This window comes from Mustela lutreola, chromosome 3 (genome assembly GCF_030435805.1).
Source record: "Mustela lutreola isolate mMusLut2 chromosome 3, mMusLut2.pri, whole genome shotgun sequence".
Taxonomy (NCBI): Eukaryota; Metazoa; Chordata; class Mammalia; order Carnivora; family Mustelidae; genus Mustela; species Mustela lutreola.
The window spans coordinates 167,202,845-167,228,672 of NC_081292.1; the positions used below are offsets into that span (position 1 = coordinate 167,202,845).

At 51.5% G+C, this 25,828-nt stretch overlaps 1 protein-coding gene across 36 annotated transcripts in view; it reads right to left on the minus strand.

Annotated features, from left to right (window-relative positions):
- LRRFIP1 (LRR binding FLII interacting protein 1) overlaps positions 1 to 25,828 on the minus strand; it is a 134,058-nt gene that overhangs the window by 54,115 nt on the left and 54,115 nt on the right. For 30 of the 36 annotated variants that reach the window (XM_059167609.1, XM_059167607.1, XM_059167608.1 and 27 more), the window contains exon 2: positions 5,838 to 5,924. In XM_059167609.1, coding sequence (XP_059023592.1) covers positions 5,838 to 5,924 — 87 coding nt within the window. Of the gene's footprint in view, positions 1 to 5,837; positions 5,925 to 21,387; positions 22,225 to 25,828 lie in introns of those variants that run through there. The other 6 variants (XM_059167612.1, XM_059167575.1, XM_059167583.1 and 3 more) reach the window with 6 other exon arrangements.

The following is a 25,828-nucleotide window of genomic DNA, read 5'->3' on the forward strand; positions in this document are numbered from 1 at the left end:
AGAAAGATGCTTTCCTATTCTGATTCACGTGGGTATGAACAATGCCAGGAAAATGACAGGTAAAGAAGCAGCAATTACTAGAACAGAACTGAGACACGTTTTTTAAAAAGCGTATTATCACACACTGACATATTCATTTGCTTCAGATTTTTCTCCTAATTGTGCAGTATCACCAGGTAAGACTGAGGGATCAGGCTCATTCATTCATTCATAGAACAAAACATTTGCTGAATCAGGCTTTACTCAAATCACGGCCAACGCTTGGCATTTCTAGTCTTACATGGGTGAGCACACGTGAATGTATTCAACATTACGACCACAGGACACACAGTACTGACCACGAAAATGCTTATCAAGTCAGCAGCAGTTAAAGAAACACAGCCCATTCATCAGATTGGCTGGTTGTCCATCACCATGTGTTTCTACTAGCCGAGGTCCTCATGCGAAGTAAAAGGCTCACTCGGAGTTCCCAAATAACTACATATTATTCTTCCCCATGAATCCACTCAGAAGGAGCTCATAACCCTTTTACGCAGCCCTACAGCACAGCGAACACAGGCCACAGTCGGGTCTCCCCATTTGCACGAAGAATCAGGATGGAGAGAGCTAGAGGCCACCATGGAAGGGCTGGGTGGGCCTGGGAGGTCGGGGGAAATCCACGGCCAGCTCACAGGCCCCATGTCCTCAGGGTCTGTGGGACTTGAGGACAGATCTACACTCCAACATGGTGTCTACTTGCTTGCCTTGTCCCCGTCTTGGGGTATCCCAGGCACTAGTGTCGCTCCAACCATAACCCACCTCCAAAAACTCCAACTTTTGTCACCAGCTTCCCCCTTCCTGGCCTCGAACGACAGTCACCCCTCCTCCTCCATGGAGTCAAGGCTCTGTCCACTTTCAGCAGATCTGAGCTCCCTCTCCAGGAAAGCCTCGCCCCTGCTCAGAAACACCTGTGTGAAGGCGGATGGCTCACCTCCAGATGAAAACAGGGATCACATTTCTCACTTTTTTTACACCAAAGCATCAACACTACACTAGTTAAACACTGGCCTTGTGAAGCATATTCATTTCCACTTAATCAACAACTTAAAATGCCAGTGCCCCGGGGCTATCAGATTGTATAACCTCAAATCGAGTTAGCTAGTTCTAATAATAGGCCCAGAGATGTGATATGCAGAAGACGGGCTGAGACAAGTGTCGCCTGTACACCTTCCTGAATTCTTAGGCCCTGCCAGCTTGCCTCACTCCCCCCTCTAGCGGTACACACAAACGCTCACGTGTGCACATGCATGTCCACAGGTACAGCCCCCAGGCCCCCAGCTCATCTCACATCAAGAAAGAGCTACAAGAACAGCCACGGCTTCTGTGTTCTAACACTCCTGCTAACAAAGCTGCCTATTCTGTGTTTATTACGCTGTGCTTCCAAGTCCACACCAATGAGAAAACTGGTTTCCCGGGGTATGCAGCTGCTTATAAACTGATCAGGGGTTACGTGCATCTTCCCTTTTCCCCTCCGCTGTGGGTGCCAGCCAGCTCCCACACCACCTGAATCCCATGGACTCTGCCCTGGGTTTTTCTTGTTAAGTGTCTATTTGGTTTTAGCTACTAGGACAACTTACAGCTGCCGGGCGTAGGAATGTGAATCTTGGCTCAGCTGTCTTAGCTGTGGAGATAACTGTCTGCTTTCTTCACTTGTAAGTGAAACTTGGGCAGAGTCCCTTGTGGACTGTGACAGCACCCAAGTGTGCTGCTGCCCCGGGCCAGCGGCTCTAGGATGTCCCTGACGTTCCCCTCTGCCCCACCCCAGCTCTCTTTGACTAGCAATAAAATATACATCTATTTTAGCTTAAATCTTTCAGATTCGCCCCCTTTTTTGAACCAACAGACAAACTTTAAATATCAATGCTCTCGTATTTCCAAGACCCTAAATTTCTGCTAGCAACAGTGTCACTTGGGTGGGTCAGTGCTTGGCTGAGGCAACCAGATTAGTATAAACTGCAGGACAGACTGGGGCGGGGTGGGGGGGGGGTGCTCCCTCCATGCTTCACCCCTTCCCTGACCTGGCTGTCATTGTGTTCTGCCCTATCCCACATGCCACTCCCTCACTCAGCATCCCACAGGCTGCATGGACCAGGGCTGGCTTCTCTGCTCCCTTCCTGACACACACAGGGTGTCACTATGCACACTGAGAATTTATGTCACGGGGGCTGGTCATCAGGCATGTAACTGACCCCAAATGAGAGTGTGAGTTCTGCAGAGAAGGAACTGTGGAGATGCCTTCACTAACTCTTTGCCAGTCCATGGGGTCACACAGGGAGCAGGGTGAGATCACACAGGGAGGAAGGTAAGGTCAGAGAGGGAGGAGGGTGAGCACGGGTGAATGGTCTGTGGGATCACACAGGGAGGAAGGTGAAATCACACACAGAGGAGGATGAGGTCACACTGGGAAGAGAAACCAAGAAGCTGGTGCTCACTCGGGGGTACTTTCTCACATGCAAAGCCAAGCTTTCCTGCTGGCCCCTCGGAACTCAGCCCCACACATCATGGAAACCCACGCTTGCATCCACAAGCACCTCTGTCATGTAGCAGAAGATCAACGAGACCCCAGTGACCACCTGCTTTTGTGCAAGACGTTCCTTGGAATTTGACTCAAGATACAACATCTGATTTCCAGGAACCGCTTCCATGTCTTGACAACAAATGTGAAACATGCTGTTAAAACGGAGAGTGTCCCAGTTCTAACACGTGTCCCACCGAGGCCAACTGTGGTGTTTCTGACCAGATTCCTGGTTTTAATCAGCTTTTCTCTGCAAAGCCGAGCTCCTCAACTGGCACCAAATGCCAGGGATGGCCATACTGCCCAGAAGCGGGGCTCTGCGGGTGCACAGGCCCAGGTTCCAACGCCCTGTGGCAGGGACTGGGGGCTCCCCAGCCCCGTGTGTCTGGTGGGGGCTTCCTGGCCTCGTGAGGCCACTGTGAGGAGCCACAGGAACCTCGGGAGCAGGGGGGCTTTGCTTCTAAAGGAGGCCACTCAAACAGTCATTTTCGTGGCTCAATTCTTCACTTTTTTCTAGATCAAGCAGGATTTTTCTACATCAAGCACTTTTGCTAAAGTACTTTGTGAAGCTCAGCCACACGTTATTGTGCCTGTATTGAAATGAACTCCACCCATCACTAAGGCCACAGTTACGCTAAACATAGCATCTGGAAAACAGATGCATAACAATGCATAACTCATTCTCCTCTTGGTTTTGTGGAAATTTGACATCGTACTCTCAGTGCGTGTCAGTTTCCCTTATACCCAAGGCTGATGATAAAGTTAAGATTACTGACTCCATCCTGAGTGCCCAAGGCAGGGCCCCCAGATGTCACTGTCCCCTCTCTCTCTCTCCCTGGGGTCAGCCCTGTGGGCTCCAGCAGTGGGCTCAGACGCAGCGACAGACCGCCAGACACACCAGTGCTGCTGGGATTTGGTCCACCATGGAAAAGCTGGCAGAGTGGGAACATGTCAGGAAGATCCCCTATAAGGCTTTTACAACTTTAACAGAACAGGGACCAGGGGCCTGTTGGAGAACCGGGGAATAGATTAAAAGTGAATGAGCCCCAAGAGGGTAGTGGCCGTTGGCCCCAGACCAGTGGTACAGCCTGGGAGGCAGAGCTGGAGACCCAGCCTCTGGACACCTGCCCGCCCCCCACTGCCATGTTCACTTCGAAAGCGGGGCGGGGGGCTGCAGGGTCCAGCAGACAGTGGGCGTGCAGGTGTCTGCTGGATGAACGAAAATATTCTAACGGGAACCAGACACCAGGCAGTTTGAAAAAAAAATCTGAAAAAAGGAAAAATATCTATTTTTAAAAACCAGTTCAGGCTAAAAGAACTTTTCCATTGAGTGGCCTCTGATTACTATTAATACCAGCGTCTGAGTTGGCAGAAGCCGTCTGCTGTCAGGGTGGCTCCCATAGCACAGTGACAGGGTCTCAGAAAGGTGTGGGACAAAGTCTATAAGCAACTGGACCTAGACTTTCTCTTGACCTCCTGTTCAGATCCTTCTCTCCAGAGATGTCCTGAAAATGCATCTCTGAAGGATCTTTGACCATCACTCCCGGTGAGACGCATCCCCTGGAGCTGATGACCCTCAGCCCCAGTGGGCTGAACCTCACCCTTCACTGAGATGACGGAAGGGGACGCATCCCAGTAGACATCGGTGCGGCGACACGTGAGTCCAAATCACCCACGCAAAAAATTCCAGAGTGCCTATTTCCGGTTTTAAAATGACAACCATGATTCTCAGGGGAAAGCACTGGGAAAGTGCCAAACCCATGCTTTGCATAAATTAAGAGAAAAAGTACAAGAAATCCAAGTAGAAGCTAATTCTACAGGCAGAACAGCTTCAAAACTAGAACTTAATTGCAACTGTATTTGTATTTCTAACGAGGGGGGAGGATGTGATAAATTACCTTCAAATATTTTAGGCTTTTCCCGCATGGTAAACACAGGACAAGAAACACCTAAGGCATTGTAGAAGAGCCACCACTTGCCCTTTGGCTCAGGTTGCTTTCCAGGGGTCGCTGGAGGGTGGTGGGGCCCTTCTCTCGGGAACCACGTCCCTTCGTGTCCCTATCACTGGGGGCCTCTCAGCCTCCAGCCACCAGGCCTGTGTTTTAACTCTCCTAAGTAACATCCTGGCCCAGAGCTTCTAGCAATCTGCAATCCATTCTTCAAACCCCATGGAGATTTCTTCCCCAAATTCAAATCTGGTTCTGCCTGAACCCATTCACCCCGGGGCATGCTACCCTCCATATGCACGGAATGGCAACAAGGCAACAAGGCGCACCTCAGGCAGGTGCGCCCCCCCCCCCCCCCCGCCACCTCAGGGAATGTGAAGGTGAGCAGTGGAATCCACAAGGATTTGAAGAGAAACTGGAAACGCAGGTTTTTATTGGAAATCTCATGTGCTTTATAAACACTGGCTCAGCTTTAAAATTCTGGCTATAAAATATCAGCCCTGGGAAAAGCAGCTGGCTGCCTCCCTCCGGCTTGGCAAATTCAAATGTTCTGACCAAGAGAAGCCCTGCAGTGGGGCCTGGTGTGGATGCTCCCACAGGGTGCAGCCCACAGAGAACACGGGTCTGCTTCCTTCACCACATGGACTTCAAGGTCACAGAAAAGTTCACTGCTCTAACCACAAGGTCAAGAGTCCTCGCGCTGTCCACACGACCTAGGCTGTAGCTCAAGATTACGAAAATAAGTAGCAGACTACATTAACAGGTATGTAAGCCCATTCCTATCCACCTTCCCTTGGTGCGCGTGGGGTGGGGCGCAGTTTCTTCCAAGCTGTCCCACCCATGGTGTATATTCTGTTTTCTGTGCCACATATGGGCTTCAGGCATCACGAAACTTACTAAAACAGGTAAAAGCCGCAAGGGGAAATATTTTTAAACAAAATAGTTTGGTTAGTTTAAAAAAATAATATTCTGTTCTTTCACTTTTCAACTCAGAGGCTTGAGATTCTGGCTGGACGGATAGATCTTGAGGTTCAGAACCAGCAGCTCTTGGCTCCTTTCGGCCAGAAGGCTGGGCTGGATGTAGGCAGGCGAGTGGCTGCGCGGGAGGCTGTCTCAGGACCCAGCAGGTCGAGGTCTGGGACAGGCATGCCCGGCATCCGTGCTATGCGCACTCCCTGGCCTGACCTTGAACAACAGTCACAGGCACGGCGCATTCCGATCGTGAGCACTGTCAAGCGGACAGGTGTGTAAATAGCAACAGGTGTCTCTGCACCTGCACGCTCTACCCAAAATGAAAACACCTGTGAAAGGAACCCGCACAGAACCACGAGCCTTACCTCTTTCTGCTGCCGCTCCAGCTCCTTCATTCGGATCTCCCGAGCCTCGGCACGGGCCGCACGCTTCGCCGCCAGCCTTGCCTCCGCCTGAAACACACAGGGGATTTTATTAGCAGACGGATCAGTGGCTCCTTTCGTGTGAATGATGAGGCCGTTAGTAAGAGTCTTTGTTTGGCGTTTAATAAATACACCGTAACACATCACAGACTCATACGAGTTAAAGGTCAGCAGGAATGACGGTAGCAGTCGTACAGACAATAAGGATCACTACCGTTTACAGAGCCCTTACTAAATGCCAAGTAGGCATGGATGCTGTTGTTGTTTATAAAAGACTTTATTTACTTATTTGAAAGGGAGAGAACGAGCAGGAGAAAGGGGCAGAGGGAGAAGGAGAAGCCAATTCCCAACTGATCAGGGAGCCCGACATGTGACAATCCCATGACCTGAGAGCATGACCCTAGCTGAAGGCAGATGCTCAACCGACTGAGCCCCCCAGGCTCCCCTAAGTGGGCACAGCTCTAAGGACCTTATAAATATTGTGCCACATACACCTTACAACAACCCTCTTAGGTAGATATTATTACCATCCCCAGTTTATAGAGGAGAGAACTATGGCAAAGAGAGGGCATGTAACTTGACCAAGGTCACACAGCCTCCCAGTGGCAGGGCTGGGTGCGTGCCTTCCTCTGGAGCTATGACAGACTACTGCGTAGAGCAAAGCATCAGAGCTGGGCAGGACCGTCCCTTTTACAAAGCAGGAAGTGGATGCCTAGAGAGGCTGTTGGACCTGTCCCTGACACTACATTCCAGAACTCCTGTCTAGTCACCTCTCAGGACACCCTGCTGCCCTCTGCTTCCTCTCCAACATCCACAGTGCCAGGAAGCTCGTCTTTCCTCAAGACAAGACCAGAGCAGGATGGTCGGTGGGTCCTAGCTGTTGGAAGCATTACATGAAAACAAGACAAAACAAAACAGTTTCCATGTAACTATTTATCAACTTGGATAGCTATTTAGCCAAACTGTACTGAAGACCATTAAAACTCTAGACCAGGGCTGACTTGCGCCCTTGAACCTGCCACTCACACTGCTTCCCACTCCACAGATCTGTCCATTCACTGTTTCAGGGGTACAGCAAACGGCTCCGTGAGGACGTGGCGCACATGCACCAGGATTTGGGTTTTCCGGTGTCAAGCAAATTCCACCTTCTTTCCACTTGGTTTCTTTGGGGGAATGAATATACTTGTAATTCTTCCACTGACAATTCTGTTGATAGCTTTAGGTGTTAAAGCAGGGCCGGGAGAGGCAGCCAGAGTTCTTCTGGTGTGGCCAGTGGGCCAGCAAACAGGAGGTGGCCCAGGTGTCATCATCCAGCCTGTCCCGAAGGACCAGGCTCCCATCAGCACGGTGGATCCCAGTGTCGAGGACGCCCGTGTCCTCCATGCCACACTGGTAACTGACTCACAAATTTATCTTGTCTGAATTCGAATCTGGGTTGAAAACTGACCTTAGCTCATCTGTCAGAGACTGGCTGGTGTGTGGCCTTATAAGGAATTTCTTCTGTAACTTGGTTCATTCGTGTGGTTCCTCTATCAACCCAAGCCCAGGTCCCTCAAGTCGGGGGTGGTGGTGGGATCAAATTTCACAACTGCTTCAGTACATTGATACCTTGGCACCATTTTCAATTTTCTAAACCATGCTACACCGTGGAGGGGGCCACTCAGGGTCTAAAAAGATCCAGCAGAGTTCGGGGGAAGGGAGGGGAAGGCTTGTGTGACTGACACCCGGCCACGCTGAAATGCTACGGTAGCTTGGCTGGGTCAGCAAGAGGACTAGGTTCACTCTGAGTGCAGCCTGCCTACCTGCTTGCCTTGCTGCGGGGAGGCCCGGCCCCTGCCTGCTGGCTCCGGGTCTGTGTCTGTGCCGGTACAGCCCAGGCCGCCAGAGCCACCAGCTTGGAACCAGGCCTGGAGGCAGAAGGGGAAGGGAGAAGGGAGGGCATGCAGGAGGGTGAAGGGGAGGGGCGGAGCAGGAATGTGAGAGACAGGAAAAGAGAAGAAGGGAGGGCTGCGGGGGGGGGGGGGCACAGGCAGAGAGGAGGGTGGCAGTCCGATTCTCAGGGGTCCCCAAGATTCCTGCCCTGGTGTACTTGCTCCACAAAATCCTCTCCCCTTGAGCATGGGCAGCACCGTGAGTGGGAGTGATGCCGCTCCTGTGACTGGAGCTGGGGTGATATCTCAAGGCCAAAGAAACACAAAAATAATTACGGTCTCTCGTCAGCTGACTTAATCAAAAGATAGATGATCCTAGGTGGGCATCACCTAATCAGGTGAGCCCTTTAAAAGAGGATCAGGAAGTCAGACTCTCCTGCCGGCAGCAAGAGATAAGACAAAGAGGTGGGGTCTGGTGTCACAGGGCTAGTGTCTCTGACCTGGGGGGAGTCTGAACTGCATACACCCATCCCGTCCCCCACTGCTTTCCTGTAGCTCTGCTTGGGACTGGACCAACGATCCCTGAGGAGACCATCTCTCAGGGAGACCATCTCGGTGAACACGCAGTCCCTGACCCCTGGTGTGACCTCCCACCAGACAGGCAGGCTTCCAAAACAACAGCCCATCGGACCACACAGACTACATCTCAGCTACCCCGTGGGCCTCCCTCCACCCTGGAAGTGGCTCCCATCTTGGCCCACACACTCCTATGGTCCTCAGGTCCAATCCAGAAAGTCTGTCCTGGTCATGAGGACAATGGCACCAACAGACTAAAACCCACCAGAGCTCTGGATCTGAGGGACCCAGGCCTGGATGATAAAGGAATGGTGGGAATGAACCAAGTCACAGGGTAAGTTCCTTATGAAGCTGTATCAGCTGTAGTCACTTGACCTTCAGTTCCAATTCAGAAAAGGGCTAAACTTCTCAGGCAGTACGATTTCGAATCGTTGTGATTGCTGCCTTGTGAAACACCTTCCTCTCAGGGTTCGCATGGGACTCACACCCGGGAAGCGAGACGCCTGTCACATAGGAAGTGGTAAAAATCATGTTCTCTTCTGTGAATCCAACTAATTAAACACCAACAGACACAGGTGTCGACATTTAAACAGGTCTAGATACCTCTGCATGACCAACTTCATGAGCACACAACTGTGACCAGCATCACAAGCCTGGTCCTGGCCCGAGAGGCCTGAATGAAAGACTAGATAGAGAGTCTGACGACACAATTTAGCCTGAAACACTGATGTTACCAAGAACATGAAAGAGCCCAACCCAGAGCCTAAGAGACCGAGATCCCCCAAGCGATCCCTGTGAAGTCACCAGAAAGAAATATGATATGATCAAGTCATGAAGAAAACAAAAGAATACAAAATAGCTCTGGTCCACCACGGTGATAAGCAAACAGGAATTCATTCCCCACAGCATTTCCTGGGACGCCAGTACTGCCCTCCCATTGCCTCAGGCCAGGCAAGGGTTCTTGGGTTCCCCCCATGCCTTGGGCCAGTGCTTCTGTGTGCAGGACAAACCCATCACCACCTGCCACCTTTGTGAACTATAAACTCACTCTTGAGGTCACAGCTATGTCACAGTTTGTAGGAGAGTTTCCAAATGCTTACTTTCACTTCTGCACTTAGCTGGTGGGGAGGGACAGCAGCTACTGGTGATGGCCAGCCCAGGCCCACCCAACCTTGCACCACCTTCAGACCCGGCCAGGGAAGGACTTGTGGCTGTTGGTGTGGGTCCCCGGTCTCTGGAGGAGACAGCCAGGGCTGGGGAGTTGGAATGTGGGACAAGCTGGAGGAGCCAGAGAGCCTGGGACATGGGCCCTAGCTTCAGCCCCTGTATCTTCTGGAACCTTATCTTGAAGGAATGTGAAACCACTGGAGGGTTTTACAAAGGGACATGGAGGGGCTGACCTCTGTTTGAGAACTAGCGCTCTGGCTGCTATGTGGGGAATGGGAAGGGACTGAGGAGGCAGTAGGGAATCTAGGAGGTGGGCAGAGGTTGCTTTGAGCCAGCAACCCTGTGAACCTCAACAGGTGGGATGAAGCAAAGCGGGGTGGCCAGAGGGCATTGGCAGGGTGCCAGGAGCCTAGGGTCCCAAGCCCGTGTGTGCCAGCAGCCAGAGAACCCTGGTGAAGAAACCCCACGTGCCATACCCGATGCTTGTGACACACAGGGTGCTTCCCCAAACCTGGACGGGACATCCTGCCTGCTGACCCCAGCTCACCCCCCCAGGGCCTGTGTGGGGCTCAGAGTCGGGGAGTGCCGTCACTTCAATTCCCCTAAACTCCCCAACTCAAGAAAGAGGGTGATGGTCCATCGAAACTGGAAGGATGGAAAGGGGTGGGTTTGTGGGATGTAAGACAGAAAGTCAAAAGGCACAGGGATTCAGAAAAGCAAGCTTGGAATACAAGACCGCGCACCCTGCCCAGCAAGCAGTCCGCTGCCTCGTTGTTCAGCTCCCATGTTGCTCCTGGGATGCTCCCCGATGGACCTGTGACCAAGCTCATTCTGTGACCTCAGGGCACCTCCCGGGACGGCAGCAGGGCAAGCTGGCTTGGCCCTTTCTCCCAGTTCTGGAATGCCCCCTTCCCTTTCTACAAGAGCTGACAGGAGACGGGCATCAAGCCCTCAGCATCTGCCTTCAAGGGCTCCAGGAAAGGCAGAGCTCTGGGCCGTAAGCCTCCTCCTGCTCCCCACGTCTTTGTTGAGATACATACTAAAAAATATTTAAGATGAAATAGTATGATTGCCATCAGATTTGCCTTCTAATAAGTAGGGGGGAGGGGGAAGGAGGGGTCTGAAGGGATGTAAGCTGACAGCTGCCGGGCTGGCTGGTGGGCCTTCTATCACAGTGTGCACCCCCCCCTCCCCAGAGCATCAGCACACCTGGGAAGAGTTAGAGATGCAGAATCACCTCCCACCCCCAGGCCCTCCCAGTCAGAGCCTCTGGGATGGAGTCCAGCCTGCTGGGCTTCAACATGCTCCCAGTGTGTCTGTGTGTGTTGGCGGGGGCGGGGTGGTGCTGACGCTCGCTCAAGTGTGGGGAACTCTGTCTTCTGTTAACCCATCTGTGTTTGGGTATGTTTGACATTTTTCATAATAAATAGGAAATTTTTAAAAGGGAGGGTAAAAGGGGGAGGCAGGGAGAGAGAGAAAGAGAGGAAGGAAAGGACAGAGCCCCCAAACCAAAACCATGCTCAGGGCTGCTAAGGTGTCCAGGGGTGTTGCTAGAAACCCCTACAGGGCTGCCGCCTCCCCCAGCCACACCCCCAGCTCCCCCACAGCTTCCCCACAGCTGCCCCCCCGCTGCTCCCCCAGCCACACCCCAGCAGGCCTCTCCAGGGTCTGGGGAGGAGCCGATCCAGCCAGGCTCCAGGCCAGAATGCAGTGTCCTTTCCCCTAACAGGCCAGCCTCACCCTTCCCCCAGAGACCCCCCACCCTGGCCTCGAACCCCGCAAATGGTGCTTCAGAGACATTGGGCTTTAAAGCAAGGGGCCCTCTGATGATGGAGACAGTTGGGAAGAGAAGCCCCCACTCATCACCACCAGATTCTCCCGAGAAGAATTCTAAAAAGCGGAACCACTGACTCCACAGAGCCCCTGTTACAACTGACCCTAGATAGATAGGACAGCTCTCAGACGCAGGGGCGTCGTGTATGCCATGGGAGACACTGTGGACACACACAGCAGCAAGGGCCTGATCCCCAGAGCCTCCTCTCCAACGGCTCATGCACCCTCACTCTCCCAGCAGGGCCTCTGACGGGGGATGTGTCTCCCCCACAAACCCTGTCTCCGCAGTGCAGCTCTAAGGTGTCTATATCCTTCCTGTGGCTCCTACCCATTTAACTACCTTGAGGACTCCATGGGCTGGCCATCAAAGAACAGGCAGGTGATAAACACCAGCAGGACAGGAGTTTCAGGAGCAGGATCTGCTGCTGTGGGAGGAAGACACGGTCACTTCCTGGAGAGCCTGGTGTGGCCTTGGGTCACTGGCTCTGGGTCCGGGTCCTCAGCTTCCATACTCTCCAGGGATTCCGGCAGGGTGTGGAGCCCTATACCCCGAGCCCGCACATCCTATGATCCCAGAAAATGTTTTTATTCTGCTCAGCCACTCTGCAGTTGCCCCCAGTGGTTCCAGAACTCTACCTGGAAGCTAGAAGGGGAGTATGAGTCCTGACTTGGGGGTGATTCTTGACAAACGTGACTGAGAGGCACTCTTGTCACTTCCTACAGTGAGGTCTGGGGGCTGGAAGGGCACCAGGAGGAGGGCTCTGGAAGTCAGCGGCCACCTGTCACGACAGGACACAGAGCCCAAAGTAGGCTCACACGCACTGCTGGAGTGCCCACCATGGCGGGCCGTGCCCTGTGACCAGGCATGCAGCCATTTGAGTACAGGTGTTTGGGAGGAGGCTGTCCCCACACATTAAGACCACTGCTGGGGGCCACGGAGAGAGTCCACCTCTGAGCCGTGGCCACACCTCAGGGACCCCAGGGGCCGGCACCTCTTTGTTCCATTTGCTCAGATGTAACATGGAAATGAGCCACACGGGCTGTTCAGAAACACAAGCGATCTGGTGGCTGTAAAGTGTTCTAGAATTAGGAGGAAAGTTTTACTATTGATTGTACACATTCCTTTTAGCTTTTAGGTTTAGAATCAAGCAGAACTGAAAAACCAGACTATTTTCCCAGGCCGCATTGTCTAACCAGAGCTCATAAGCTCTCAGGGAAAGGTTCGCTCACGGGAAGGTAGGAGGAGTCTCATGCAGCTGAAGCCTGAAGCAGTGACAAAGAAGCAATTTTGTTTGGAAACAAGCAGAACCTTCTGCCCCTTGAGATCTGGCCCCAGGCTGACAAAGGCTCAGGAATCCTGCTGGGGGCAAACTGGAAACCTCCGAATCGCTGGAGGCCGTGGACACAGGCCCACAGGAAAGCCCCTTAGGACGCACTGCCTAGCTCTCGTCTGGACTGGACGGCTGTGCAGGGTAACCACAAGGCTGGCACAGAGTCCCTGCCCAGAGTGGCCTTTGCCACAGGAAGTGGCGACAGCCAGCTTGTATTCTAGGTACGTCCCCAACCCCTTGTGTGCGGCAGCTTCTCAAGACGGGCTGCTGGTCCAAGCAGCCTAGTGCAACGGGGGACACTAACGGGAAGGGGAGCGCATGAGCCAGCAGCTCACCAACAGTGGCTCATGCTGTCTCTGTAGCCGGCACCCACCACCCCTTGTTCCTCGGCTGCCATGTGCACTTCACGCTCCTCTTTATAAAACCCTGGCCTACAAGATTACTGTATATCCCCCCAGTGGCTTTATGGCCACACCTGTGAGTACAGTCACCACAAAGGGAAGGTACTTTGAAATTGCAGGTGCTGATGGGAGACAGGAACAACACTTCAGAGGGCATTTTGGGAGTCTAGGGGGCACTGAAGGCATCACGGTGACTGAAGGCAGGACACAGCAGGCCAACCATCCTGCCTTCAGACAGGCCTGCTCAGTGAAGAACCTTCCCACTAACGACTCAGATGGAGAGAAGAAACCACCTCATAATTTCCTGATCTACAAACTGATTCCAATGTACGCATAAAATCAAAATACAATTCGCGCCATGTAAGATACACTGGCTGTTTCAGGAATGCAATCAGCATTGAGGAAAGATGACTTGGCTGTGTTCAGAACTTCCTCAAGAGTCAGGGACCACTTGGGAATGTCAAGGCACCCACAGCCCCAAGCTGTGTGGCATCTGGGTCTCAGCACCACAGGCCTGCATCGGTCTGTGTTCACAGCTACGGCTCAGGGCATCGTTGGCTCTCCGGAGACGGCTCCCTTGGTCTTCTGGTGCACCGGGGCTAGAGCCTTTCTCTATCGAAACCCATGTTCTCCTAGGGCAATCTACCTTTGTTTTATCTCTTTTCAGTGCAACAGCTGAAACACTGTATTGACTTGACATCACATGTCCCAGCAGATTCTACCACATATGAATTTCATTTCAGGTTAGCAATGAGAATGTTAAAAACTTGTTACAAAAAGGGGGCCTGGGTCCGACAGGGTTGAGAACCACAGCTTTGAAAGTGCAGAATGGGACAGGGGAGCTGAGCCTCTCTACAGCTCAGCCTCTCGGTCCAAACAGTCCGGCCACAGGTCAAGGGCACAGGGCTGGGAGCCGCTGCGTGAGCCACGGACTAAACATGACACGCTTTGTCCATCTTACTTGAAGGTTTGGAAAACAGAAAGTTAAAGACTACAGCATAGGAGCGCCTGGGTGGCTCAGTCAGTTGAGCGTCCGACTCTTGATTTCAGTTCAGGTCATAATCTCTGGGTTATGGGATCGAGCCCCCATGTCGGGCTTTGTGTTGGGGTGGGTGGTGAATTCTGCTTGGAATTCTTTCCCTCTGCCCTTCTCCCTGCTCACTCTCGTTCTCTCGGTCTCTCTCTCAAATAAATAAATAAATAAATAAACAAACAAACATATATATGTGTGTGTGTGTGTGTGTGTGTATATATATATATATTTAAACAGACTAAAGTAACTAGTTATCTAAAACACCAAGTTGCCACCAAAGCCAACTCCAGTGAGTTCTGGAATAGAATGTAAAATTACTAAGGAATTTTATGATAAAACACCAGCCTTCAGAGAGACCTCTATTTTGCAAGATTAGGCCATGGGCCTCCAGGAGCCCAGACCAGGGCACCTGGTGTTAAAGCCCAGAGCATCGGGCACCCCCTCTCCGCAGGCTGGGTCACAACGCTCCAGGTCTCTGCAGACGGAGATCAACCAGGGAGGGGCCTCAACACCCACTCGGGTTCTGGGTCTACCCTTCACCACTTATGTGGGCTCTGACAAACTACACCACCTTCTTTGTTGTTGGTGGTGGTGTGTTAATCATGCAATATTTATTTATCTATATCTGATTTCATTATCTTATCTCCAGAGTAATTAACATACCATGTTATGTTAGTTTCGGGTGTACAATACAGTGATTCAATAGCTCCATGCATTACTCAGTTCTCATCATGGTAAATGTGTTCCTTCATCCTCATCACTGATCTCCACACCCCGCAAAGCCACTCCTCTCTGGTGACCATCAGTGTGTTCTCTATAATTAACAGTCTGTCTTTTGGACACTGCATCACTCTTGGATGCTAGCTCTCATCACAGGGAACGGGGGAACCAGGCTAAGCGATCTCCGGGAGTTTCCTTCACTTCTAAAATGTTGTATCTCTACACCAGACGTGAACTGTTTCTACAGTGAGACTGTCAGTTCTCTTTCCCCATTTTGCTACTAGAAATCTCCTGACTTTGCTTTTCTGAATAATGAATTTTTAAAAAAAAAAAAAAACTCCCCATATGCCAAAATAACAAACTGGCCCTATTCAGAAAAAATATTATTCATGTTACTTTATAGAAAGCAGCGACTGGTATCATTCACCTTAAACTTTACAAAGTAACATTTACCCAGTGAAACTTCCCAGCACTATCTTCAATTTAGCAACTACTGCTATACTGATGGGGGCAAATGAACATGTTGCACAGTGTCCTCCACACGGATACATTTCTCCTCTTGCTGTTTACATCTTTCACATTTTTTTCTGAGCTGAGAGAAGGCCCACATTTCCTTCAATAGCCTCAATGAGCTTGAATGACAAAGGAAAGCAAGAGAGAGTGACAAATAACCATGTGTGACCGACAGGGGAGAGCATCTTGGCCCCATTTGTGCGGCTGGGCCTCCAGGTGACAGATGCTCTCTGGTCAATTCATCTGGGCCCCCCTCCTTTCCCCTTAACCTGCTCTACTCACAGTCTTCCCTGCAAACCCCACATTTTTTTTAAGGTGTCACAAAAACAGACATCGTTCCTTCTCAGAATAGGGCTGGACACTCCAGAGCTTTCCTTTATCAGGCAGCACATGACTATTTACTACATGGCCTCTATTCGAGCGCTACTCCTAGAACAAGCCAGGAGAGAAACAGAGGCCACCCTTCCATCCTTCCTTCCTCCCTCTCTCTTTTAAGATTTTATTTATCTGTTTGAGAAAGAGAGAGAGTGAGAGAGAGCATGTGTGGCAGTGGCAGAGAAGGAGAGAAGGAGGCTCTCCGGAGCAGGGAGCCTGGTGTGGGACTCAATCCTAGGACCCTGGGACCACGACCGACCAGAGCTGAAGGCAGACGTTTAACTGACTGAGCCACCCGGGTGCCCCCAGAGGGATCATTTCAATTCTCAGTGAGCTTGTCTGTCTGGGTGGGGTGGGGTAGAGCCGCACAGCACCCAGGAAGGAGGCTTCTGTGGGATGCTGACATACGTAGCACTTACAAAGTTGGTGTGGTGTGAAAATAGAAAAACAGAAATTTCTGTGGCTGTCTTTCAGTTTTACTCTTTTTTTCCTTATTTAGAAAAATAAAGTCCACTGAAATTTCTTTTGTCTGGGGTGCCTGCATGGCTCAGTTGCTTAAGCGTCTCTCTTCCCAGGGTGGGGTCCTGGGATGGAGCCCCTGGTGGGCTCCCTGCTCAGTGGGGAGTCTGTTTCTCCCTCTGCCTCTGCTGCTCCCCTGCTTGATGCCCTCACTCGCTCTCTCTCAATGAATAAATAAAAAATCTCTTTTTAAAAAGACTTTATTTATTCATTTGAGAGAGTGAAGAGAGATAGAAGAGCACACAATCTGAGGTGGTGGGAGGGTGCTGGATGGCGGCAGAGGGAGAGGGAGAAGCAAACTCCCGCTGAGCAGGGAGCCTGATGTGGGGCTCAATTGGGGACTCTGAGACTATGACCTGTGCTGAAGGCAGACGCTTAACCAAACTGAGTCAAGCATGTACCCCAATAAACAAAAAAATTAAAAAAAAATTTTTTTAAAGAAAGTTCTTTTGTCGAAAAACTACCAGAGAAAAAAAGGAAATGTTCAATAAAACGAAGATGTATCATTATGCATTTGGGGCAAGGCCATGTGCCCTAAGAGGCTGCCTTAGCAACCAGAAACGCTTCTCCTTATGCTGGGGTTGTGACACCCCAGAGGCTGCAAAGAGAAGCTCACAGCAGCCACACAGCAGCAGCCGCTGGCCACACCCTCGGTGAAGGACTGTATACAGTGGCGACAGTTATCAGCACCAGCTCTGAATTAGCAGGCCTGTGTCTGAGCCGGCTCTACCACCTGCTAGCTGGGTGTACTCGGGAAAGTCCTCTGACGCTCTGAGCCTCAGTTTCCCCTTTATCTGTACATGGAGATAACCAAACAAGGTTCTGGCAAGGGCTAGGAAAGCTGTCTACAGAAACCATTTAACAGGGCTGACCCTGCAGGTGTCTGGGGATGCTACCTGTTGTTAATGCTTAACTCATCATCCTCTACCTTCTGTAGCCGCTAGGGACCCAGCCCTGTGAATTTAGCTCAGATGGGGTTTAAAGGCACAGGGAGAAGACAAGCAAGCTGAGGCACCCACCAGGAGAACAGGCCTGGGGGGAATTTCAGAGCAGGGAGAGGAGGTCCCAGCCCACACCAAAAGGCCACTCTATTTCTCTCCCCCTTGGAAGATGACACACCCACTTGCCACAAAATAAAAAAGATGTGAGGATCAGAAATGAGGTTGCTTTGAGAAGGCTGATTACACAAACATACAAATGAAACATTTTGGTTACAATTAAAAGTCCTCATTAAATTAAGATAAATGACTTTCCTACTACAAAGTCGTTAGGCTTTTCCACTCAAGGCAAAACCACTTACATGACTTTAAAATTGTCAGGTTACCGTATTAAAGAGAAAACCACTTGAGCTCCGGCCTTCGCCCTAATGAACGGATGAGTCTCAGAATACACATTTGTGTTGTTGCTGGTTTTGTTGTTTATTTATTCTGGAATTTGGCCAGGGGAAGGGGATTTCAGTCGTGGCCTCAATCAATCCATGGCAATTTGGAATATTACATCACAGAGAGAATCAAGATAATGCCTTGTTTCACAAACATGGAAAAAGAAGCTAATATAATTTTATCTAGAAAGTCTAAATAATGAAAATTCAGTAAATCCATTTCATGAAAATGAGCTTCTTTATTAAAAAACAAAAACTAAAACTAAGATTTTGGTGGCCCAAAGAAAAGCTGTGGGTAATAAAAAAAAAAATCCTCTGCTCCCTACCCAGTCTCCAACCTGTAGCGGGTGAGTAACAGGCTTATCTTGATAACAGGTTAGTGATTTGAACCTTGTGGCCTCTGAGATTCCAAGATGAATGCTTTTAAATATGAACAGATACTTGGAAACCCTGAGTAACTAGTCATAAACAATGCCTCTGCTGAGTCACATAGCCTGATTTTTCAAGGATAACAAATTCCTCCTGAACATTGCCTTTTGAGGAGCAAACTTGTTGCACCAGCATTTGCCCTCACAACTCTGTAGAAGCTAGATAAGGACCTCTAATCAGGTAAGACTCCAATCAACATTACCTGAAAACAGCTCAGCGACTATAAATAACTTGATTTCCTGTGCTCAGTGTAAGTGGCAGTTGCGACTGAAGGGTTTTCGTGTGTGTGTGTGTGTGTGTGTGTGTTTTGTTTTTTGTTTTTTTTTAATTTGTGAAGGAGGCTTCTGCTATGTTGTATTAGCTCCAGCTGAAGAGAAAGTAACTCTTAAAGCAAAAGGGAAATTTAGTCTCATCTCTGCCCTAGGGGGACACTCTTAATCCTATGAGAAAAGACCTTACTTCACTATTTTTGTATCTTAACTGCTTGGGAAAGTGACCCATCTAAAACAAGGCAGGTTTACAGGGCTCAAATCTCTGAGCCACGGCAGGTTTTATGACGTTCGTACTGACTGCACCCCCACACTGGGCAATGCGCCTACTTGCCAAGACCGGGAGACCTTGGGACAGGGACCCACAATGATGAGAGTTCGACCCAGGCAGGCTGTCCTCAGGACAGGACCGGTGGCTGGTGAGGGCTTAGTGCCAATCAGTTATGTCGAAAAAGACCAGAGGTGACACAACTGGTCATAAGCACGAGGAAGTTACAAAAGTGAAAGAAATGTATGGTTTCTACACTCACAGAGCTCCAGGGCCAGAGCTCACTGTTGTGTAAGGCACCCCCCCCCAACTGTTCACTCAGCACTTCCTTTTATTTATTTTTTATAATTCTATTTTTAAAAAAGATTTTATCGATTTCTTTGGCAAAGAGAGCACAAGCAGGGGGAGCGGCAGGCAGAGGGAGAGGGAAAAGCAGACTCCCTGCTGAGCAGGGAGCCTGACATGGGGCTTGATCCCAGGACCCCAAGATTATGACCTGAGCTAAAGGCAGATGCTTAACTGACTGGGCCTCCCAGTTGCCCCTCAGCACTTCCTTTTAACCAGACCTTTAACCTCATAAAAGGACTGAGTTTTACTTCTGTTTCCCAGGCCCCACTCTAAAATACTTTTTGCTACTATTCACTAAAAAAACAAAACAAAACAGAACTATAGGTTCACAATTTCTTCTTGGAAACCCCTGGGGCCAAACAGGTTTCAGAATTCAACATTTTTGGATTTTAGAAGGGTGATAGGTTGCATAGGCCCTGGAGTCTGTAATCACCAGAGTAATAGCCATCAACCAAGACATTCCCAGACTGCAGAGAAATGTGTGAATATTCACAATGAGAGGAACACAGATGGAAAACAGCCTCCCATCAGCCAGGGCAGGCCTTCCCGCAAAATGAATTCTGCCACAAACTTAAAAAAACAAAAACAACAAAACAAAAACAATTTTCAGTTTTGGGAGTTTACTGGGTCCTCGAATTGGGGATACAGCAGGGCACCTCAATCAAAGCCCAGTCCGGACTCTCCTGTGACTTATCTCCACACCTCCATGAAGAACGCTTCTCAACCAGATCCAATCCACGGATAAGGGTTACGGGAACCTGGCAGCCAGTGCCACGGAGAGCCCATGTTAGTTCTTCTCATTCCTCTGATGGCCTGTCCCTTCCGTTCCCACATCCTGATTCTCCATGTTTACTTTTTCTTCCATCAAGGGCTCCCTGCCCAGCTCTTGGTCCCTCGGAGCTCGACTCCTGCCCAGGGCTAACAGCACCCTGCTCTTGCCATCTATGGTTTGCCTGGGCGCCTCTGCAGAACACCAGCATCTCCCAGCAAGCTCCTCGTCCTTCCTTCTTCTGAGGGCCCTTCCCTGTGGTGATGCACAGATGTCTCCATGTGCTCCCAGGCCCCTAGACACCAGCCAGGTGAAGGGGTAGGAACCAGCTCCAAAGGTCTGGCTCATGGCAGGAACTTTAAACCAGGCCACAGAGGAAGCACACTAACCCAGACATTAAAAATATCCACCTGACAGTACTCAGCAAGGAAAGCAACCTTCAAGCGTGGATTCATCAAAGTCTATTTCTATGCTTCTCCCTGGCATTTACCAGGAAGCTCCCCAAGGTCAGGGCAGTCTTATTTATCTTGGATCCCCTGCAAATACCCAGTAGATGATTAATTTCTGCCTGATGAAGGAGTGATTGTGTCCGGCTCACACTTCTATCAAGGCTTCCAAAAAAAAAAAACTGGGTGAAGTGAAAATCCCATAGGGTCTCTGTGCATTACGGACCTCGTGGTTGTTTTTCAAAGTGCACCCTTTGGTCTTTATATATTTCCATCCGCAGTCAATCACAAGCTGCCTGAAAATGGGTAATTACAAACCTTCCCCATCTTACCCCCTGTCCAGTTTTTTTATTTTTTTAAGATTTTTATTCATTTATTTGATAGGCAGAGAGAGATCACAAGTAGGCAGAGAGGCAGGCAGAGAGAGAGGGGGAAGCAGGCTCCCCGCAGAGCAGAGAGCCCGATGTGGGGCTCGATCCCAGGACCCTGACATCATGACCTGAGCTGAAGGCAGAGGCTTAAACCACTGAGCCACCCAGGCGCGCCCACCCACCCCCGTCCAGTTTTAATGTCCAACTATCCTCACATACATGATCCCAGTCCTGGGTGGGTACTGAGCTGGATAATTGCAAAATCCCACTCATGGAGGATCCTGCCAAGCCCTGGAGACCCTAGGAGACCAGCCAAGGTGGATTTGGTGACCCGGGACCCTGGAGGTATTTGGAGCAATCAGGCTCTGCCCACTAGACCTAAAATCCAAAGCAGGATAAGTACTCCAAACTACCCAGGCCACTGGTGGTACCAGCCTCAGGGTGAAGGCACCGGCTTCGGGCACCAGTTCCCAGGTGCCATATATTGTGAAACACCAAATTAGCAGCTGCGACGGAAACTCTCGACCACGCGCTGGCTGGGCTGAGCCCGTCCCAGGCCGCCACTGCAGGGGCAGGGGAGCGACCGAGTTTCTTTCGGTCCTAGCGAGGGGCTGCTCGGTCCGCGACAACGAGTTTTCCGGCGTGCAGGGAGGACCACGCACACAGGGCAGCGAACGCACAGACAGCAGAGCCTGCTCCCGCCCGCGCATCCTCGCGTGGGGACGTTCACTGCAGGGAGTGCCGGCCACGCGGGGCACACCCCGCACTTCCCCAGGCACAGAGGGCAGCGGTGGAAGGTGCCCACTGCCCCTGGGGCCTCAGAACGGCAACCAGGAGCAAAGCGAAAGTTTCGACAACGTGTTTTTCTCTTACCAGTCTCTGAGCTTCTGGGCTCAGGCAGTCTATTTCCTTGTTCTGCGTGGCCGCGGGGTTGGTCATCCTGCCCAGCGATCGGTCCGCCTTCTCGAACAACCGGGGAAGGGACTCGCTAGAGTCGTCGGATCCGCTGGCCGGCAGGCTCTCAGCGCCGCCGCATGCCCGGGGTGGCGGGATTACTTGTTCCCGGAGACACAACGCTCTTCGCAACGGGGACTCGCCCTTCCCAGAGCAGGGGCGCGCCTCTGCCTTTCCCGGGCTCGGGCGCGGCTGGGGCGGGGCGCAGGTGGCTGGGGCGGGCGGGGCCGGGGGCGGGGGCACCCGGGGGCCGAGGAGCCAGGGCCGCCTCTCGAGCGTTCCGCCCCCCGGGGTCCCCCACCCAGCCGCCCGCGCGCTCCGCCCCCGGGGGTTCTCCCCCACCACCCTCCTCGAGCTCTCTCCCAATCCGGTGCGCCCCGTCCGGACCGCCCCGAGCTCCAGCTGCGCGGTTATCAATCACCGCCCAACCCCCTCCCGCAGACACCGGAAAGGCGGAGGTGGGGGGAAGGGAGGGGAAAGAAAAGACCACAGCCGGTCCGCCCACAACCCCGCCCTGGCTGCGCGCCCAAAGTCGGAGAAGGGCAAGTTGAGGGGCCTCGGGGAGAGGGGGCTCGCTGGAGCAGCCCACGCTTCGCAGGAGCCTGCTTGGGGAGGGGCCTGTGCTGGTCAGCGCGGCGGTAAGTCCTTTGGGGCGGGGCCTGAGCGGGGGCGGGGCGAACTGCCGCCCGGACCCCGCCCCCGGCCCGTCGGTGCCCAGCTCCCCGTGGGCTGCAGCCCCGCAACGTCCACCGAACTCCGGCCAGACTGAGCTTCTGCGTTGCAGCAATCTCCGCCCTAGCACAGCAGCACCTGCCGGCGGGGGTACCCCGTTAACGCGTAACCCCGAGAAGGGCCGGCTTCCAGAACCCCAAAACTGCGCCGCCTGCGCCCGCCTCCCGCTCCGGAAGCCGGCGCAGCAAAGAGCCGGGGTGCCAGCGGTTCGGCGTGGATCCGGGAGCTGCGCGTCCCGGGCGCGGCCGCGAGGACGGTGCGAGGCAGCGCCGAGCCGGGAGGAGCGGAGTCGCCCCCGCGCGGGGACCGGCCCCGGCCCCCCAGCACGCGCCTCCTCCAGCCGCAGGACACGCGTACCTCCTTCTTTAAAAGTCCAACGGGCAGAGGAACGCCACGTTTCCCGACTTCGCCGTGTGGTCTGGGGCAGATTTTTATGGAACACTAACCCGTCCTGGCCTGGCCCTGTGCCCGCGGTGCCTGCAACGTGACTGCGCGTCCTCCTCCTCCCCTGTCTTGACTTTGCCCTCCTACCCAGAAGCTCCTTCTCAAAAAGACCACCTCCCTGCCTCAAAACCCGAACTTTAAACAGAATGGTTTGGCCTAATTCTCTGCAAAGGCGGCTCCAGAAAACCTTGCGAGATCACAGATTCACATTTCGATGTTGCAGTACCCCAATTTCCCTACTCTGCCACCCTAATCCAATTCTCGCCAGCCTGTTAGCTCAAGACCTGTGCGCACAGACTTTCCCACTGTGGACAGGGCGCCCCTGAGCACAAGACTTTGGAGGAGGGCGCTCCTAAAGGAAGGGGTTAACTCAGAGGGTGGGCAGAGGAAGTCTTGGAGGACCGGACCTAGTTGAGAGAGTAGGGGCCACAGAATAGAGATGCCAAGTAGATGTCTGGAGTGACCCCCATGGGAGGAATTCACCAGGCTTTAAGGTGAACACATGCGGAGCCTTCCAAGCTTTGACGGATAGCATCGTTAGGTTTGCTAAAATAACTTTCAAAGCGATTGAAATGCTTACCTTTTAATACCTGTTTTCTTGCTATACCTCTTTTAAAATATGTTAGTGTATTACAATTCTTAATTCTTGGAAGTTAAATTCACTGGAGAAGATAATTTTAAACTCTTCTGCGTAAACAAGAACGGAACTTGCAGATTTTATAATGGAAAGCAATAATAATTTTAGTAGTAACTTCACAGATGAGAATGACAGACAATAAAATAGCCTTCTTTGAGACTTCAGTATAAATATTCCAGTCTAGGTAGGTGAATCCTGAGCTACTAGCCTTCCTAAACCCTGTAACCACATCTTCCAGAGCAGGGCACAGGGAACAGGCTTCATTTGCTAGAAGGCATCTGCATTTTCCCCAAGCCCCAGGCCACCATCCAATCTCTAGGTATCAGCTCCATTAAACCTCGCAGGGAAGGGGTTAAATGGACTCTGGAATTAAAGCACCTGGTTCAGGGACCCCTGGGTGGCTCAGTGGGTAAAGCATCTGACTCTTGATCTCGGCTCAGGTCCGGATCTCAGGGTCCTGGGATCTAGCCCAGCAGTGGGCTCTGCACTCAGCAGGGAGTCTGCTTGTCCTTCTCCATCTGCTTCCCCACCCCCAACACCCACCTCAAATAAATAAATAGAATCTTTTTTTTTTTTTAAGATTTTATTTATTTGACAGAGCAGAAGCAAGGGGAGCAGTAGGCAGAGGAAGAGAAAGAAGCAGACTCCCCACTGAGCAGGGAGCCTGACGTGGGAACTGATCCCAGGACCCTGGGATCATGACCTGAGCTACAGACAGGAAGCTCAACCAACTGAGGACTCCAGGAACCCCAATAAATGAAATCTTAAAAAAAAAAAAAAAAAAAAAAAGCACTTGGTCCAATTCCTGGTTCTGGCACTCTGTGGGATCTAGAGCTGGTTGCTTAGCCCTATGTCTCAAGCTTCATCTGAAAAACGCCAGTGGTAATGACAGGGCCCCCGAGTAGCACGTCCAGGTGTAGGGGAGGAGCACGGGCACCCATGCGCAGACCCCACTGAGCAGCCCTGCTAGAAATGGAGACCAACACTGCTGGCCAGCCACTCTCTTCCAAGACTCCCAGGCTCTCCTATCCTCCACTATATCAGGAAGGAAGTGGGACAACGACCGGTTCCAATGGCTGAGAAACGCAATGACCAGAGAAACCTCGGGAAGGGCTGGCTGCAGAAGCTGTGGGTGGCAAGAAACCATCAGGGAGTGAGAAGCAGCTAGCTGACTGCTTTTAGTTCTAGGAACAAACTAACGATACCAGCAATAAAACAATAATAGTTAGTGCCCAGGAGATTTCTTATTCCACAAAATGGTAGCCCATTAGAGAAACCTGCTGTTGTGACATCCTTCCGGATGGGAAGATGCTGTGCCTGAGTGTGTCTCAGTCCAGTCAGCCCTGTGAGATGGCCAAGCCTCAGAACCCTTCCCAGCCACAGGCAAGTGTCAAAGTCTGTCATAAGAAGAGCCCTGAATCCTGCTTCTTGGTGTTATCATATAGATCCTGGGGCCCAAGAAAAACATGTAAAGGGTCTATGTAATTGCCATCTGTTAATTTTGATGATACATGGGTCTCTAACGGAAAGGACCCCTCAATGAAGACCCTTCTGCAAACAGGCTTTTTTTTCTTTTTTTTTTTTTTTTAAACTCACAGCAAGGCCACTTATGAGGGATGATTAATTAGTAACTGGAACCTACAAACTTGTTTTTGGAAAGTTCACCAAGACATCATAGATGGGTGCAGCTGTGAAAAGTGACGTGCCTTAGAATGGGACACACTCCAAGACACATTTTCCCTGTGCTCACAGCTCAAAAGACAGCGTGGCACAGTAGTGGACACCCTTTCCCTTGAAGAAGACAGAAATAAACCCGCCTGAGAGTGTCAGGTGAGAAGGAGGACTTAGGAAGCCTGAGGTTTCCATCCTCAGGAAGGTTAGCAGGATAAACCCAGGGTGTCTTGGAGAGGGCTGAGTGGCATGGGGTGGGTGCTCAGGAACAGGACAGCCCTCCGCCTCGCCAGGGTTGGTGCTCCCCTGGGGTCCTCATATAAGGAGCTGTGAGGTTAAGGCCACTGGTTCACTTTCCCAGTTCTACCCCCTGTTGGTCAGGGTGCCCCTTGTAACAGGTCAACTGTGAGTTTCCCGCTCCTTCCCAGCTGCCAGGCCCAGGAGCTCTGTACAGAGGAGGTGCTGTGGGTTTTGTGAAAGCTCAGCATTGTCCTAGGCGTTCCTAGAAGCCACCAAGCTTGGGATCCTCTGTGCCCTCTCAACAAAAGTTAAATATCCAACATCTAAAAGAAGCAGTTCTCCAATGTACAACAAGATTATAGGCAGGGACTTAATTTCTTCAGGGACCCCTGAGAAAACCAAGGGTAAATAGAGCTGTCTTACTTAGTTCTGGGAACCTCAGAATCATAGCTAACCAACATGCCAGAACATTTAACCAGCGAGACCACACCCAAGCTTGGTTTACTCATCTCCATGGTGTTGGCCTGTTGCTGGATTCGAGCTTCGCCTCCTCCTGTGGTTTGGTTCGAAGTGCTAGAACCAGAGACAAACCCTTCCTGGGATCCTAGCAGAGAGCAGAGGGCAGACAGTGGGGGT